The 16,365-nt window shown below is 53.9% G+C and overlaps 1 protein-coding gene across 3 annotated transcripts in view; it reads right to left on the bottom strand.

Annotated features, from left to right (window-relative positions):
* Nucleotides 1-177: 177 nt before the first annotated feature.
* Nucleotides 178-16,365, bottom strand: part of TPCN1 (two pore segment channel 1) — a 70,684-nt gene continuing 54,496 nt past the window's right edge. For all 3 annotated transcript variants that reach the window (XM_070475336.1, XM_070475337.1, XM_070475338.1), the window contains 14 exons: nucleotides 15,499-15,543; nucleotides 12,471-12,527; nucleotides 11,987-12,040; nucleotides 10,921-10,993; nucleotides 9,510-9,617; nucleotides 8,623-8,694; nucleotides 8,019-8,108; nucleotides 6,689-6,804; nucleotides 5,914-5,960; nucleotides 5,275-5,343; nucleotides 5,022-5,106; nucleotides 4,106-4,245; nucleotides 3,516-3,596; nucleotides 178-2,691 (listed from right to left, as the gene is read on the bottom strand). In XM_070475336.1, coding sequence (XP_070331437.1) covers nucleotides 2,572-2,691; nucleotides 3,516-3,596; nucleotides 4,106-4,245; nucleotides 5,022-5,106; nucleotides 5,275-5,343; nucleotides 5,914-5,960; nucleotides 6,689-6,804; nucleotides 8,019-8,108; nucleotides 8,623-8,694; nucleotides 9,510-9,617; nucleotides 10,921-10,993; nucleotides 11,987-12,040; nucleotides 12,471-12,527; nucleotides 15,499-15,543 — 1,157 coding nt within the window. In that variant the 3' untranslated portion in view covers nucleotides 178-2,571. The remainder of the gene's footprint in view (nucleotides 2,692-3,515; nucleotides 3,597-4,105; nucleotides 4,246-5,021; nucleotides 5,107-5,274; nucleotides 5,344-5,913; nucleotides 5,961-6,688; nucleotides 6,805-8,018; nucleotides 8,109-8,622; nucleotides 8,695-9,509; nucleotides 9,618-10,920; nucleotides 10,994-11,986; nucleotides 12,041-12,470; nucleotides 12,528-15,498; nucleotides 15,544-16,365) is intronic.

Below are 16,365 nucleotides of genomic sequence, written 5' to 3'. Positions count from 1 at the left end.
TAGTTCTTCTTGGCCAGGGTGACAGGTGGTTGGTTCCAGGGCCAAAGGTTCTTGGGCCTGATGGATCTGGACTTTGTGGCGCATCTAGGGGTGGGGCTGAGGTGGTGTCCCTGCTCTCCACAATCGTGGAGGCCACCGAGTGGTGCCTGCTGGAAGTCACGAGGCGGCAGCCACACGTACAAAGCGGAGACTCTTTATTAATATACCAGAAATCCGCAGACACGGTGGGTTTTCTCGGTTACAAATCGCCAACGTACAAAACCTTACAGCGTCGTTCCCGCTACCGATACAAAATGATTGTCACGTGGTGTGGAGTAAGGCTGGGTTAGGTAGGGGCGGGAAGCGAGGAGGAGGGGCCGGAGGGCGTTCCCCTCCCAGAGCTGGGTTGGGGCACAGGGCCCTCGGACGCTGACTGACAGGCGGTGGGGCACCCAGAGCAGGCCTGCGCATCCTGTGTCAGCGTCACTGAGCTGATGTGGGAGGCGAGAGGGCATCCGAGCTGGGGGAGCTCACAGGCCTGGTGACACCCGCTCCCTGCTCGATGGCCTGTGTGCAAGTTGGAGGGTCCACCCCACTGACCCCACGGGGGCAGCTGTCCTTAGGCTCAGTGATGAGGGCACCCGCCAGTGGGCTGGAGTCTGGGCCATTGGCGCTGTTACCACTTGGCTTCCGTCCTGTCCCTGACTAAAAACAGGCCCTTTCGCAGGATAGGGTTGGGAAGCCTGGACTTAACCCCACTCTTCCTGGTAGCAGCTGTCACCCCGGCGGGGGGGCCGGTGCACTCAGCCTCCCTGGCACCCCTTTTCTGAGGGCAGATACTGAGGTAGGAGGACTCATGCCCTCCTTTCAAGGCTGCCCCTTGCCTCCTGCTTCCAGAATGCCCATTTCAATACACAAAAGCTAAAAGGCACCCAGTTGTGCAAATAAAGTTCCTTCTCTGGAGCAGGGAAGGGGCCCAGGACTGGGCCTGGTGTCAAGCTGCCCGTGGCAGCCCGTCGCTCCCCAGAGATCAGGAGGACAATGTCCATCTCCTGATTCCTGGTGGAAACCTCAGTGGTTCTTAGTGATTTGTTTCCCTAAAGGGCTGTGCTTTAAAAAAAAAAAAAAAAAGAAACATCACCACTCCTCCCCTGATGAGGGGCAGAGCTATGGGATGCTGGCTCTAGTGATCAGCCCATCCAAGGCCGCAGTCGAGAAGACTTGGCCGTGGAGATGGGGTAGGGGAGCTGGGTCCTGTCCCGCTGGAAAGAGAACGAGGGGAGGGCGGAGTCTCTGCCCCCGCCCCCGCCCTAGCTCACGGAGGCCTTGGAGGCAGCTGGAGAGCTGGGGTTGGAGCAGGACGCCCAGTGGGGGCTCTTCCCCCAGCCCCGTCGTCCCTGCATGCTGCACCCTGCAGCTGCACCACTGCTGACCCTGCCCTGCCGTGCAGTCACGCTCCAGCGGCGCTCTGATCTCAGAGGACTCGCCCAAGGTCCCCAGGAAACTGAGAGGCCATCTGAACCTCCTCCCGGGAGGGGGAGACCTTGGAGTGAGCTGAGTCCCCACTCCCACCTCAGTCAAGTCCACGGAGAGTGACTCGCTCAAGGTGAGGGCAGAGCCAGCCAAGGGGACCAACGAGTTAGGTGGCCGTGGACGACCTGAGGTCAGCTTCCATGCCTTTTGTTCCCATTTCCAGAGAACGCACATGTGTGAATGACTTGCTACGGTCTTTGGCAGAATCCTGAATTAACCAAAACATCTTTTTGTTTGAAGAGGACAATCCCAAGGCAAAGGGATTTAAGGAGAAAGCCCATTCACTCTAGGACTTGGTCTGGGGTGGTAGCCACCGGCCTGGCCTCTGGCCTGTTCTCCTCCTATGGGCCATCTTAGAAGCATTTTCAGCAACAAGGGTTGAAACTTATGGTAGGTGCGAAGGCTCATGGAGCCAGGATACAGCATCTCTGGCCACCGGGCGCTGGCTGAGATCTGACCATGCGCAGTGCCCATGGCCCCGGATCACACGTTCCGGTAGGTGCTTGCTGAGTACTGGTTTCCCAAGGGAACACCCATTCCATGATCATCACATCTGGAGACATACCAACCCGAGGATGTGGGCTCTTTCCTTCCTAAGTGGTTTTGTCCCCAAAGCAGGACACAGGAGCCCTGGGCCGGGGGCCGCAGGGCAGGTCAGTGGGGAGGCTGCCAGGCGGGGAAGGATTCTGAGCGCAGTGTCAGGAAGACGGCGTGGACAGGCACGCGGGCCCACTGTGAAGGCCAGACCTACAGAGATCGGCAGGTCCATTCAAGTGCTCTTGGGGCCTTCATGTTAAGAGCCGCTCTTGGTGGCCTGACCGCTCCCAAGATGAAGCTGACTTCCAGGGTTAAATAGGGTTAAGGCGGTTATAAACCAAACCCTATCTTGTCGGCCTTTTTCTCCTTTCTGTATATAAATATGTGCATATATATATATATATATGGATGTGTATATATGTATAACATATACATATATACACATACATTACTTTGATACATTGTAGTAAAATAATACTATTTGTGTTATTGCATAGAAGAGATGGCTTTTGCAGGCTGGGCTTAGGTGATGGTCTGGGAGCGCTGGCGACCGCCTGGAGATTGCTGGGTGGCAGGGACCGTGCAGCTGCTGAGCTGTCGCTGCTGTTTCTCCTGCTTGCGGGCGTGTTCCTCGTACCACTCCTAAAGCGAGAGAGCAGACAGCGTGCTGAGTGGGTCCCCGCCCCAGTCCTGCCAGCTAACCCCAGCCTGACGGGGGTCACCCAGGCCAGGCAGCTCTGGGCCCTCCACCTGCTGTGGGTGGCCGGAGGGAGTCTGCTGCCAGCACCACCCAACTGGGACCGAACACCACCCCTACCCCAGACCTGCTGGGAAGGTTGACTGTTCCCCTAAGTGGAAAAATTACTGAGCAATCTTTCCCTTTCTAATTAGAGGTGTGCAAACCTCCTTGTCCAGCGTGCTTTATACAATCCTCTTTGTAAATGAGGCCCAGGTAGTAGTAATCACCCTTTACTTGTGAACATAATCTGTGTGGTTCACAAAGGGATGTATCCCCTTTGAGCTGGGTGTCCTTATCTTACACCCGAAAAACCTGGAGTTCACAAGTTGTATAAAGTTGTGTGAAGTTTCAGTGCACCTCCTAACTCCCCTCTTCAAAGAGGCTGGTCCTGGCAAGAGGGCCAGGACCCCCCACACCCCCCAGGCTCCCTCTGCCTTGTGTGTGTCCTCCTCGGTTCTGGCTCACAGGATGAGAATGAGATGAGGTCAGTGACATGTGGAAGAGCAGATAGGGAGGCCACCTAATGCTTCAAGGGTTCAAGGCTGAGGCCTGAAGCACCCCTTCCTGAGTCCCAGACACCACTGGTGGTGGTTCCAACAGATAATCCCACAGCTCCCCACTGAGCACTCCCCACAACTCAAGACGGACACTGGAGATTGGCCCCCACCCGGTAGTGGGGAGGACTCCCGGGTAGGAGGAGATTGCAGCACAGTTGGGGTGCTCCTACCTTAATCTCCTCTTGGTACATCTTTAGGCTCAGGTCACTTTTGGTCCTTGATCTCCGTCCCAGAAACACTAAGGTATTTTGCTAGGGAAGAAGGGAGAGGTTATAGGGACCCGCCTGAGTCTGGGCCCTGGTGCCCAGCTTCAGCAGGCCTCACCTGCTCCTCTGGCTTCTGCAAAGGTGCCCCCCCACCAAAAAAAAAGTCACTAAAACTTGTGTGGACAGGGGCCTTCCCTGGTGGTCCAGTGATTAAGCTGGAGAAGGAAATGGCAACCTACTCCAGTATTCTTGCTGGGAGAATCCCATGGACAGAGGAGCCTGGCAGGCTACAGTCCATGGGCCTGCAAAGAGTTGGACATGACTGAGCAACTAAACAACCAGTGGCTAAGAATCCATCTTCCAATGCAGGGGACATGGGTTTGATCTTTGGTTGGGGAACTGAGATCTCACATGCCTCGGGGCAACTAAGTCTGTACGTCACAACTAAGGCCCAGCACAGCCACACACACACACACACACAAAAACTTGAGGGGATGGACAGTGGGGGAGGGTTTGCACTAAGCTCCTTTGGACGAGGCCCTGGGGCTCCCCACCTCGTATCTCTCCATCTGGGAGAGGATCTTGAGCAGCTGGGCGATGTCTGAGTTGGCTCCCTCTGCCTCCCGGTAGAGCTTCAGAACTGCAACCAGCTCATCTTTGGAGAGCTCCTTCTCCAGGGTGATGCCGCTGTCCACTGCGGGAGGGGAGGGCGGCGGTGGGAAGGTGCCTGGCATGGTCTGGTTTAGCCAGCCTCCCTGCTGCCCCTATGGGGAGCTTAAGGTTCCCTGGATCTGCAGGATACAACCCCCACGTCGCCCCCACCATCTAGCACTCCCGTCCCTCCCCTTTCCTGCCCTTCACAGGTGCTGTGAGGAGCGCTGCTCAGGCCAGCAGCGAACAGGGGACACAGGGCTGCAGAAGGCTGTCCCCAAGCCAAAAGAGAACGATTAGGTAGCCTGAGAGGACAGAGATTTGGAAACAAGTAGCAGTAGGGATGTGGCAGTTTTGATGGAGAATCTGGAAAGAACAGAGGATCAGTACACAGAAAGCTATGCAACCCGGGAAAAGGGAGGCAGTCACTGAAGCCGGGGGCCTGTCAAGCTGCTATGGGCTCTGTGGCCCACAGTATTTACAGTTTAAAATCAAGAACCAGAGGACAAACATGTTTAGGAACACAGGGACGGTAACTAAAAGAAACAGCTAAGGGGTGAGCAGATTGGGCAGAGGGCTGCTGGGGTCATAGTCGGCCTGTGGTTTTTCTTGATCTCTGACCTGTATTGTTCTGGTTTTTAAGATGAGATCCTGGGCATTTTTTTTGTCATTAAGTATTTGAAAATAATGCAAATAAGAGGTCAAGAAAGATGAGCCAGACTGGTAAGCAGTACTGCCAGGAGACTGGACATCCAGACAGCTGAAAAGCTGACAGCTGGACAGACAGAAGCACAGCAGCTGGCAGACACCTGCACTGACCTTCTGAGTCCTGGTTCTTGCGGCTGTAGTTCATTCGGAAGACAAAGGCTTCGAGGATGAAGGCCACAATGATGGTCATCACCACCTGGCCAGGCGCAGGGAGAGGAGGGGAGAGGAATGGGGCACTGTGAGTTGCGGTGGGGCCCCAGAGCCCAGCCAGATGTGTCCCTGGCCCCCTCCTCCCTGAGCTGCACCCAGTGAGGAGGCAGCTTGTGAAGACAGGACGGCGGGCACTCTGCAGCCCCCAACCTACCATGGTCACGATGTAGAAGGTCATGAAGTAGAGGCGGCTCCAGTGCGACGTCTGAGAGGTGACACCTTCCTGCGAACGGAGGGAAGCAGGCGGTGAGCGAGCGCTGGGGGCGGGGATGCGCTGTCTACGCAGACTTCTCCATGGCCCCCGCTCTTTTCAGACCCTTCCTGCTCTGCCTTCAGTTGTGGAGACAAAGGAGGCCAACCTGGCTCCTTGAGTATAAAAGCTCCTCTGTGCTCCTTAGGCCTGGACGCCTCCCTGCCCAGAGCTAACGGTTCAGGACTGATGGAGGCAGCCTTTGGAAGAATTTAAGGGCTAGGAAAAACCAACCAAGCACCTTGGCCACACTGTTCCTTGATTGGCAGGTCCCCCCCCAGTGGTGGGAGCAGGACAGAGACCAGAGGCTGCCTGGCCTCTCCTGGCTGGTGAGGGATGTGCAGAGAGGGTGGGGAGCAAGGCCACATTCAGCTAATGGTGGGGTGGCCCCTGGATTCAGCCCATATCCTGGTCTTCCCGCAGAACCCCACCCCCTGCGGGGGATAGGAGAGCAAAGCACCCCATGCTGGGCTGGGCGAGGGGAGACCTGGCTGCAGCGAATGGTGGGTGGACACCCCCAGGAGCTGACAGGGAGGTCCTTACCATGATGATGTACCAGTTGTTGACGACCGTGAGCTCGAACAAGGTCACTGCCAAACAAAAGGGAGACACAGAAGCGTCTTAATCAGACCCGCTTTTGCAGAGTGGGGTCAGTGACCTCTCTCCATCTATTCTGGGTACCAGGCACCTGTCTGCCAGCCTGGGCTGCGCGCTCCAGAGAGAGTGGCCAAGACCCTTCCAGAGCGCCCACCCCATGGGAAGTGGTCCCATCTTGGCCTGGCCCCAAAAGCATGCATCTTTTGCCTCAATAGCTCGAGATGCTGGGGTGGGGACCAGGGCTGGGGTAAGGATGCTGAGGAAGAGCCCCCCAGACCTTCCTCGGTCTAGGATGTCATGAGGGGATGCTCTGAGAAAGCTGCGTCTGGCAAGGCCCCTTCCCTCCATGGCCCTCTGCCCTCCCAGCTTCTCCGTGGAAGCCGGGAGCAGAGCTGTGTGGGCCTGGCCTGGGTGGTGCAGGGTACGGTGGCTGGGGCCTGCCCTGCATCAGGCTGTACCCCTCCCAGCCAAGCGTGAAGCTCTGCTGCTCCCCGATGCTGAGAAAGGAACAGGAGATGCAGTAAAACCTGGCGACCGAGTGAGCCCTGGGGTCTGGCCTGGGCTGCACCCCCAAGCTGGGCAAAGCAGAGGCTCCATGGGGGCCAGACAGGCCTCGAGTGACTGTGGCAAACGCCCTGGGAAGGGGGAGGCCTCGGCCAGCTCCACTCCCCGGCACCTGGGACCTGTGGGTGCCATGGCCCGCCTGCACTTCTGCACTCACCAAAGCTATTCAGGATGTTGTCAAAATTGTTGAGATAGTAGTAGCCCTCCTCCACGACGGTCCTGTTGCCCACAGTGTGGTTCAGCCAGCGGTAGGCGTCTGCCACTGTGCTTGTACTGGCCAGGGAGACAGAAGGGTGGGGGGAAGGTCACAAGACAACTGGTCACCTCGACAGAGGACAGAAAATTTAAACAAACCAAGGTCTGACCAAGGAGCATCTGGCCTGGACCAGCCTGGTTTCCTGCCCAGCACCCACCCCCCCCAAGCCCCCGGCTCTCTTGCCTGTCTTCCTGTCTCAAGGGGAGTCCCCAGGGTGCTGGTGGGAACCCCCGGACTCGCCCCCCACATCCTCCTCCACTTGGCATTTCTCTGCTGCCAGCCGAGACCTCCCTCTCAGCTGCTGGAGGAGGGGAAAGACAGTGCGTCCTCTAGGCAACTGCCCCGCCCCTGTCCCCACCCCCGCCAGTCTGGGGTGTGCTCTGGAGGCCAGCAGAGCCTGGAGAGAGGCCCCCTCGTCATGGGGCTTCCCCAGCACCTGCTGGGTGTTGTATTCTCTCCTGTTCTAATCAGTTGCTCCTGTTCTGAGAGCTTACTTGCTACTTCCCTTCCAGCCTTTTATGGCTCATCTGCTGTAACTCATGCTGATGGTTTGACATGTTTGGTCCTTGGGCCCCCGAGGAGCTTGTTCAGAGGGCAGCATCCTGACAGGGTGGGGTCTGGAGTTTGCACTTTTAAGCAGCTGCCCTGGGGGTTCTGGTGTGCTCTAAGATCTGTGACCCACCGCTATGGGCTCTGGTTCTGAGCCCAACACACTGCCGGTGTCTCTGGGACCTTTATCTATCAGAGCTTGAAGCTACAAGGATAGATTCTAAAGAGAATCCTGGATGCACCATGGGGGCCTGGGAGGAAGGAAGGGATCACGGGAGGTTGTGTTCCCTGCTCTGTCCTTCCCGCGTGTGTCTGTCTCATCCTGTCAGGCCACCCCTAGCTGACCTGTCTGCCCGGGGCCCTGGCCCACACTCCAGCAGTGGAGCAGCCTCCAGTGTTCAGCGTGAAGGGAAAGCTGATGGAGGCCTGGTGGCAGAGAGGCTCCCAGAGCCTGCCTGGGGGACAGGGCAACTGGCTCAATGTCCTCGCTTCAGGGAGGGCCCTCCCCTAGCTGCTGCACTGGACTGACAAGCCCTGGAAGCTCAGCACGGGATCCCAGGGCTGTAACGGGTACGGTGGCTTTGGGAGTCGGGTCCCTGGGGAGTCAGCTGGCGGTGCCAGTCCCGTCTGGGACCCTCCAGGAACGCAGGCTGCCCCCGGGGGGCCCCTGCCGTGAACTCACTTGCAGCAGTTGGGGTAGAGGATGCCACAGAAGAATTCCATGCCCACGATGGCGAAGGAGTAGTAGAAGATGAGCAGCGTGAGGCCCAGGCTGGGGAGGAGGGTCAGAGGGCACAGGGTGATCGAGGGCCCGGCAGGAGAGCCCAGCTTGCCCGGCGGCCCCGGCACCACAGACCCCCGAGCTGACCGAGGGGAGATGCGTGCCCCTAGCCAGGTGCGCCGGCTGGAGAGTGCCTGCAGGGGAGGGGGCCTCGGATTCGGGTTAGGGGGTGGAAGAACGGCTCGGGTGAGGACTCTCGCACCAGACGCCCCTCTACCAGCAATTCACCCCTTACCTGTGAAGGTAGACTCACAGGTGACCCTTACCTGTGAATGTAGACATAGGTGGTAAGTGAAGGTGACAGTTCCCTGCCCTCCCTATTAACTATATCAGATGGCTCAGTGAAGACAAGGGGAGCCAGGGAGACCTGTGGTGGTCAAGACCTCGGGCTCCTTGAAGACCCGTCAGACCCTCGATGTCCGTCCTTTCCGGGACTCCTCCTCGCCCCGCCACGACCACCCACCCAGCTGCCCGCCCCGAGGGGGCACAAGCCTCAGGGCTCTACCTGGCCATCCGGGGCAGCAGTTCAAACATGGTGTCCAGCACGTTGCGGTAACGCTTCTTCAGCTTAAACAACCTGAGCGAGGGAAAAGGGAGGCCAGCCGGGTCACTTACAGAGGCCGCAGCTCGGCCCATCCACTGCACCAGGGGGTTGGGGGGCACGGCAGGCCTGGGGCCTCTCAGCCACCTGAGCGCCTCCTCTCCCCCAGAGTTGCCAGCTGGGCACTCGGCTTAGGTGACTGGTACCCTGGGAAGGGTGGTGGCGGTGCCAGGATGTTGGGGGCGCGACGGGCTGGGCCCCTCTGTGAAGGGATTCAGGGCAAGACTCGGATGGCCGTGAATGGGCTCGCAGCTGGATATTCTAGAGGAAAACGAGGCTTCAGAGGACACAAGGAGACCTCTTAAACTGGTAAAGGACAACATCCATAGATTTCTACAGATCTGTGCTAGGTTCATACACTGGTGCCCGGGGGGGAAGCTGAGAGCAAGTGATGGTTTTTCTTGACAAGGGACTATGCCAGAAAATCACGCCTAGGGCACGGTAGGGGCTCAAAGGGTCTTTCTGGACCCTCAGGGGGCTGTGGCTCCCTGGTTTGTGACTGAGCACATGGGTTTCTGTGGCTGCAGCTGATACCAGCACAGGCCAAGTTCACCAGAGCCCTGAGCCATGGTTCTCTTCCACGGTCGGAGGCAACGGGTCCCAAGATGTGGGCGGGGAGCAGTCTGCACAGGAGGTCGAGGCCCCCAGCACGCCCGAGCACCCACCCCGGGAGCTCCTGCAGGGGCGAGCCACCTCTGACACGCGGCCGGTGAGCCCTGGGCTCCGTCTGGTCGCTGCCCGCCCACCAGACCCGGCCCCTGCCGTCACCTCAGGCCCGGCCCTGCCATCACCTCAGCAGCTGGAGCGGGCGCAGGACCACTATGAAGTAGAAGGGCTCAGTGTTGAAGGCCAGAGCCAGCAGCCCCAGGAAGGCAAAGGTGGTGACGCAGACGTCGAACCTGAGGAAGAGAAGCCGTGGTCTGCTCAGCCCGCCCCCCGGGGCTCCCCTGCTCCAGGGACACCCCCACAACGTCCGTAGGCTTCTACACATGTGTGCTCGTTTCCTGTGGTGGTGGCCAGGGAAAGCTGAGAGCGAGGGAGGATTGTTCTTGACAGGAGACTCAGAAAATCAGGGCTGGGGTGTGGTAGGGGCTCAGCGGGGCCCCGTGGACCCTCAGAGGTTGCGGCACTCTGGTTTATGACTCAGCACACATGACGGCTGGAGCCCACACACCAAACCACTGCAAAGGCGGCCGCAGGCCCCGCAGGGCCCACAGCCGGCCAGCTTCCTGCTGCCGTCGGGTGTCCTTGAGGCTGGCGTGGCTGGGCCTCTCAGTCAGCAGCACACCCCTCAGGGGTCGGAAACCCCTTCCTGAAGGTCCCGCACTGGTCTCATGGCAGACACGGGATACACCAGTGACCCTGGGGAAGGGACTTCGGGGTGGGGCAGGACCACAGTGGAGGCCCGTCTGGAGACCAGCTACCCCCACGCAGGGTAGAGGACCCACCCCCCATCCCCCACCAGATATATATTAAGGCTCTGCACCTGCCAACTGCAAGCGCACGCCCTGCTGCTCTGCCCAGCTCCTCTCTACTTATTAACCTATTTCCTCTTGGGACCTGAGACCACGTGAGCGTGGCCTGACTTTGCAGGTGAGTTAACTTTCGTGGGTGGTGAGCGACCTCTCGGGGTCTCTGAAACAGGGAGAGGGGCCTCCAGCTCGATGCTGAGCATGCATCAGGCTGCGTGCCACCTCCTCTGTGAGCGTTGTGGTTTTCAGGGAGGATAAGAGAGCTTAGTTGTCAGGGAGGGGTGTGGGGTTCAGTGACTCAGAAAGAGCCAGCCGGCCTAAGGACCCCCAAGAGGCCTCCTCCAGGAGGGACTGGGGGGGTTGTCCCAGGGAGGAAGATGAAGGCCTCTGGGGGTGCCCAGAGCCACAGGCAGAACCCCTCCAGAAGACAGAGACCCAAGCTGGCCTCGGACCTTCTGGTGGTGGGTGCAGAGGGAGAGGGCCCTTGGCTTTCATCAGAGTCTCTGACATGGTTGAGACACATGCTCTGGGGACTTCCCTGGTGGTCCAGGGGCTAGGACTCCTCGCTCCCAAGGCAGGGGACCCAGGTTCGATCCCTTGTCAGGGAACTAGATCCCATGTGCCGCAACTAAAGAGTTAACACGCTGGGCACCACAGCTAAGACCCGCCATGGTCAAATAAATAATCAAATATATATTTTTTAAAACAGAGATACATGCTCTGTACTCACAGGTTCCATCCGGAGGACAGGTACTTGATGGGGCCCAGGCCGGCAACTTTCAGGAACAGCTCCACCGCGTAGACTGTGCAGGAGGAGGCAATGAGCAGGGGCCCTGCTGCAGCCTCCCCCACACCTGGCCTGGCTCCTTTCTCAGGACTCTCCTGAGGTCTGGTCGCGTGCGCTGTGGACACCCACGTCCCACCTGCGCCCCCAGTGAGAGGGTGGGCTCTGGGGCAGGACCTGGCCCAGATGCTGGCCAACCAGGGCTGCCTACTAACAAGACCAGCACGCGATCCCGCTGTCTGGGGGGTGCCAGGCCCTGCACTGGGTGCTTAGAGTTTAGAGGAAGACGGGGAACGAGGATGTTACACTGGGGGAGGTATTACATTTGAAACAATCGGGCCAGCCTGAATGTGATCTTGGTCTGCTTGAGAGGCGGAAGGAAGGTGGGAGTCACTGGAACATGATGAAAGGAGGAGGTGAAGGGGGAGCTGTGGAGGGGACTTCGGGTCACACGAGAGACACACCCGGGAATGGACCCCCAGGGCTCTCTGACCCGAGTGTGTGCGCTGAATCCCTATGCTACTCTGAACTCTGCAGAAGATGCCAGAGGGCACTAATGAAGGCAGTCGAAGTCCTACTTTTTTTAAGAAGAATGAAAATAATTTAGGATGTGGCGTTACTAGTTATGTCTAATGTTTAGACATGATGGGGGAGAGGGGTGTGGTGAGGCGATGAGTGCACTGGCAGATGAGACACCAGGGTAAGAGAGGGCAGGGGGTCCTGTGGAGCAGGATGCGTTCAGGGGAACAAGGCTGGGGGGTGGTGCTGGTGAGAGATGAGGCCTCAGATGCAGACTGAAGGGGCCCCACGTGGCCCTGTGAGTCACGCCCAGCACAGGGACTTGGTCTGGAGGGCAGTGGGCAACCACCAAAGAGTTTAGAATCGGGACAGGGGAGAATCGGACCCTACTCCTGCTTCCCGCCCCTGACACTCTCCTGCTTTAAAGAGGAGCCATGAGACCCTAACCCAGAAGGAGGACAAGCACACGAGCAAGGCCATGCCAGCAACTTACTAGTCAGAAAGACGAGGTGACTCCACGGCACGTGCTTAGAGACGAAGTTCCCACCTGTAAGAGAAGCAGCAGTTGAAGAGGTGGGCGAGGGGCTTCCCTGGTGGTCCAGTGGTTAAGAATCTGCCTGCCAACGCAGGGGACATGGGTTCGATCCCTGGTCGGGAGAGATCCCATATGCAGCGGAGCAACTAAGCCTGTGTTTGAAGAGCCCAGGAGCCGCAACTACTGAGCCCACGTGCCCCAACTACTGAAGCCCGTGTGCCTAAAGCCCACGCTCCACAACAAGAGAAGCCACTGCAATGAGAAGCCTGTGCACCGCAACGGAGATAAGCCCCTACTCTCCACAACTAGAGATAACCCGCACCCAGCAACAAAGACCCAGCATAGTTGCAAATAAATATATAAATATATCTTTAAAAAAAAAAAAACAAACAGGTGGGCCAGGTGCGCCCACAGGCCAGGCCGGTCCCCTTGCTGGGCTCACCTTTCAGCATGAAGGTCTCCACAAGCATCCAGACCCCGTTGACCGCCACCACCAAATCTGCAACAGACAGGCTCATGAGCACAGGTGGGTGTGGAAATCCACAGGTCACAGCTGCAGCCCCTGCTTAGTTTATAGGCAACTCTGAGAGAATGCAGGGCAGCTCCATGTACACCCAGATAACAGGTGACTTCCTGCTTAAGGCTGTTACCATGAGCTACATCGACCAGTGGTTTCACTTAGAAAACAGCTACAGATTCCTAAAGACACGCTCTATGTCACTGTAGGGATACCAGTTAAGATGTTCCAGGACCAAAAAAAAAAAAAAAGATGTTCCAGGACAGTAGAAACTAACACAACACTGTAAAGCAACTAGACTATTTTAATTGATAAAAATTTTAAAAACTGTTTCCGTAAAACCTGCAGCTTATTCCAGGTTGATGTATAAGATGGACCACATACAAAGGGTTTGAGTACTGACATCTGTTTTTCCCTAGAGACATCTGATCCGTCAATGACACCAGGAACTAATTAGCAAAACTGCACATGCACTTGGCCTTTCGTCTAGCAATCCCACTTACAGGATCCACCCCAATGAGACATTGGCAAAAACACAGAATGACGTATTCTGAAAGCTATTTACTGAAGAGCTATTTGTGATTGCAAAGAAACTGGAAACAACCTAAATGATGGACAGGAGGCTGGATGAGTAAACTATGATACATTCACAAAATGGTATACTGTCAACTATAAATCTTAATTATGTTGAACTGATTCATAGGGCTTTTCAGGTCTACTATATCCTTCTACTTTTCTATCTATATCACTAAATTTTTGAAGAGTTTGATATTGAAACTCCAACTAAAAATCTTAATGTATCTACTTAATTGTAATATATATAATGTAATATATAATAGAACCATACATAACTTTGTTCTGTATTTTCCAAGTCTCCTGTAAATGTGTTATCATACTTTCACAATTAAAAAAAAAAAACTCATGAAGTACATGTATAATATCCATAGAAAAGAAAGAAAAAAATGATCATCAGCAATTAGACAGTTAAATATTTAAAAAATGAAGAACATCTCTGTATTAATAAGATGTGGTCTCTAGAACATATTGTTAACTGAAAAAAGCAAAGTTGAAAAAAGTGTATAAACTGTGTTAGTTTATTTAAGACAGGAAAATGTGCATATATGCATCTACTTATAGTTTTTAAAAATGGAAGGATAAAGTATAATAAAAGTTACACAGTGGGGGCGGTGACAGGATTAAATGAGACTTCCTTGAATATATTTTGTCTGGTAGATCTGACTTGTAATCATATATATATATATATATTTTTACATAATTATAAAGCAAAATTAAATGTAAGAAGCCATCTCTAAAATAATGTTTAAATGCTCCATCATTTCATTTTATTTTGGCCATGCCACGCAGCATGTGGGATCCCAGTTCCCCCAACCATGGATCAAACCCCCGTCCCCTGCAGTGGGAGCACAGAGTCTTAACACCCCTGGGCCGCCAGGGAAGTCCCCTAAAATTTTTTTTTAAAAATGAAATAAACGGTACTGATGAACCTATTTGCAGGGAAGGAATGGAGATGCAAATATAGAGAATGGATTTGTGGACAGAGTGGGGGAGGCAGACAGTGGGACCAATGGAGAAAGAACAACATATATACATTGTCGTATAAAGTAGATCCTGGTGAGAAGTTGCTATATGACACAGAGAGCCCAGTCTGGTGCTCTATGATGACCTAAAGGGGTGGTATGGGGGGGAGATGGAAGCTCAAATGGGAGGGGATATATGTATAATTATGGCTGATCCGTGTTATTGTAAGGCAGAAACCAACACAACATTGGAAAAATTTTAAAAACAAAATTTTTTTGAAATAAAAAAATGAAATAAATCTTAAACATGCATCTAGATGGTGACATACCCACATGGAGAAAAACTATTCCGGGTGACCTTAAGACATAGTCATCTAAATGTTTATCCCTGCGGTGGTGTTTCTAACAATTTTAATGGTTGTGTTGGTATTGTTCTTTTGGAGACTACGTGTGGAGACAGTGTGGACTGTGAGATACAGCAAGTGAGCAGTTGTGTCAGTATTGCTGGGAACTAGGATTTTAAGACTGGGAATTTAGATATGAAAGAATGATGGAGTTAGGTAAAAACCTATAGTCCAAAATTTCAATTAAGAATATCAAGAAAAATTCACAAGCTAGTTTACCTTTAAAAAAAAAAAAATCCTACCTCTGTCCATGGGAAGTCCTGGAAACAATAACCAACTCCAAGCAACGCGTACTGTTAGCATCTCCAACTGTGATCTCTAAACACCATTTCCCGTTAAATGGAACCACAGCTCCTTAGAAAGGGTGAATCCCACCAATCCTCTGGGTGAGTAGAACGGTCTGCATCTGTGCAGTCCCATTGGTCATCATTAGCCAGATGTGGTTACTGAGTGCTCAAACTTCGGCTACTGTGATGGGAACTGAATTTTTAATTTTAGTTGGCTTAAATTCAAATAGCCACATGTGGCTAATGGCTGCCATGTTGGACAACACAGCTCTAGCTCTAACTACCAAACTACAGGACATAAGCAACAGAGGAACATGCAAACACAAGGCTGAAGGACAAACGATCCTGTTTCTTCAACTAAATATTGGAAGAGGGAAAAAATGGATGGAGGAGAAACCTATAGATTAAAACAGGTCAAAGTGATGTGTCAACCAACCACAATCTGTGGTTCTGGGATTTGATTCCTAAAACCCCAGGTCTGGAGAAGGGGTGATGAGCTGGACTGAGGGGATTAGATGGACAAGAAAGACCGGCCAGGAGATGATAACTGTTGAAGCTGGGGGATGGGTACATGGATGCTCATTACAGTCCCTCCACTTTCACACATGCTTGGAATTTTCTATGATAAAAAGCCAACGGCATGACTTATCCCTTGCCCCTCCACCTTCTGGAGCAGTAAGACTCAGGAGGAAAGAGACCTAGAGCTGTGACATTTTGCACTTACACATGAAATACTGGAAGGCCTTGGACTTCACAAGGATATTAATTCCTATTTGAAGAGAAGAAATGCTAACAGTGAAATTTTCACACATAAGTATATACATGATCACCAACCACATATGTCATGCATGTAAGCAAATGGGGTGTTTATGTCCAGGGGATGAAAAAGGAAGGACCTGCTCTCAGAGGAACGCCCATTCTTATGCCCCCGGACAACAGTGCATTGGCAACAGCCGCTCTGGGAAGAGCCGGGGCAACCTGGAGCCATGACAGCAGAACAAGGTTTTGTTGGCTGCTCCTAAAACTTCAAGTTTGCTCCTGGCCTAGACCCGGCCCTGTTTACTCATCCTCTTGAATAACTATCTTCCCAATGGGATGGAAAACTCGCTAAAGAACATGGAATAGTAACAGCTGTGCTCAAAGTTCTATCCTATCTTGGGAGAAATCCCAAAATAGGATATACCATTTTAACTCTTTTTTTTTTTTTTTTGGCCACATTGAGCAGCACGGGGAACTTCCCCAACCAGGGACAGAACCTGAGCCCCCTGCATTGGAAGCACGCATCTTAACCACTGGACCGCCAGGGGGGTCTGGCCATTTTAACTCTTGTTCAAAATAGTTGAACTGTAACCCCTGTGAGCTAAGCACAGGGAACTTCAAAACTGGCATGAAATTCAGGGAAAACTATTAGGTAAATGATACAGTGGACTCATGTTAAAATTTTGAATTTTATATGATACAAGCATCACTATGAGATCAGATACACTAGCTATATATCCTGATACAACAGGAAGGTAAAAAGTCTATTATTAGGTAAAAAGGCATGTTTCAGAACAGAATCTACGATGTTTTTTAATCTGTTCTTAAAAGG

This window comes from Odocoileus virginianus, chromosome 12 (genome assembly GCF_023699985.2).
Source record: "Odocoileus virginianus isolate 20LAN1187 ecotype Illinois chromosome 12, Ovbor_1.2, whole genome shotgun sequence".
Lineage (NCBI taxonomy): Eukaryota > Metazoa > Chordata > Mammalia > Artiodactyla > Cervidae > Odocoileus > Odocoileus virginianus.
Note: the sequence above shows the minus strand (reverse complement) of the source record. Positions and strands in the feature narration are given on the sequence as shown.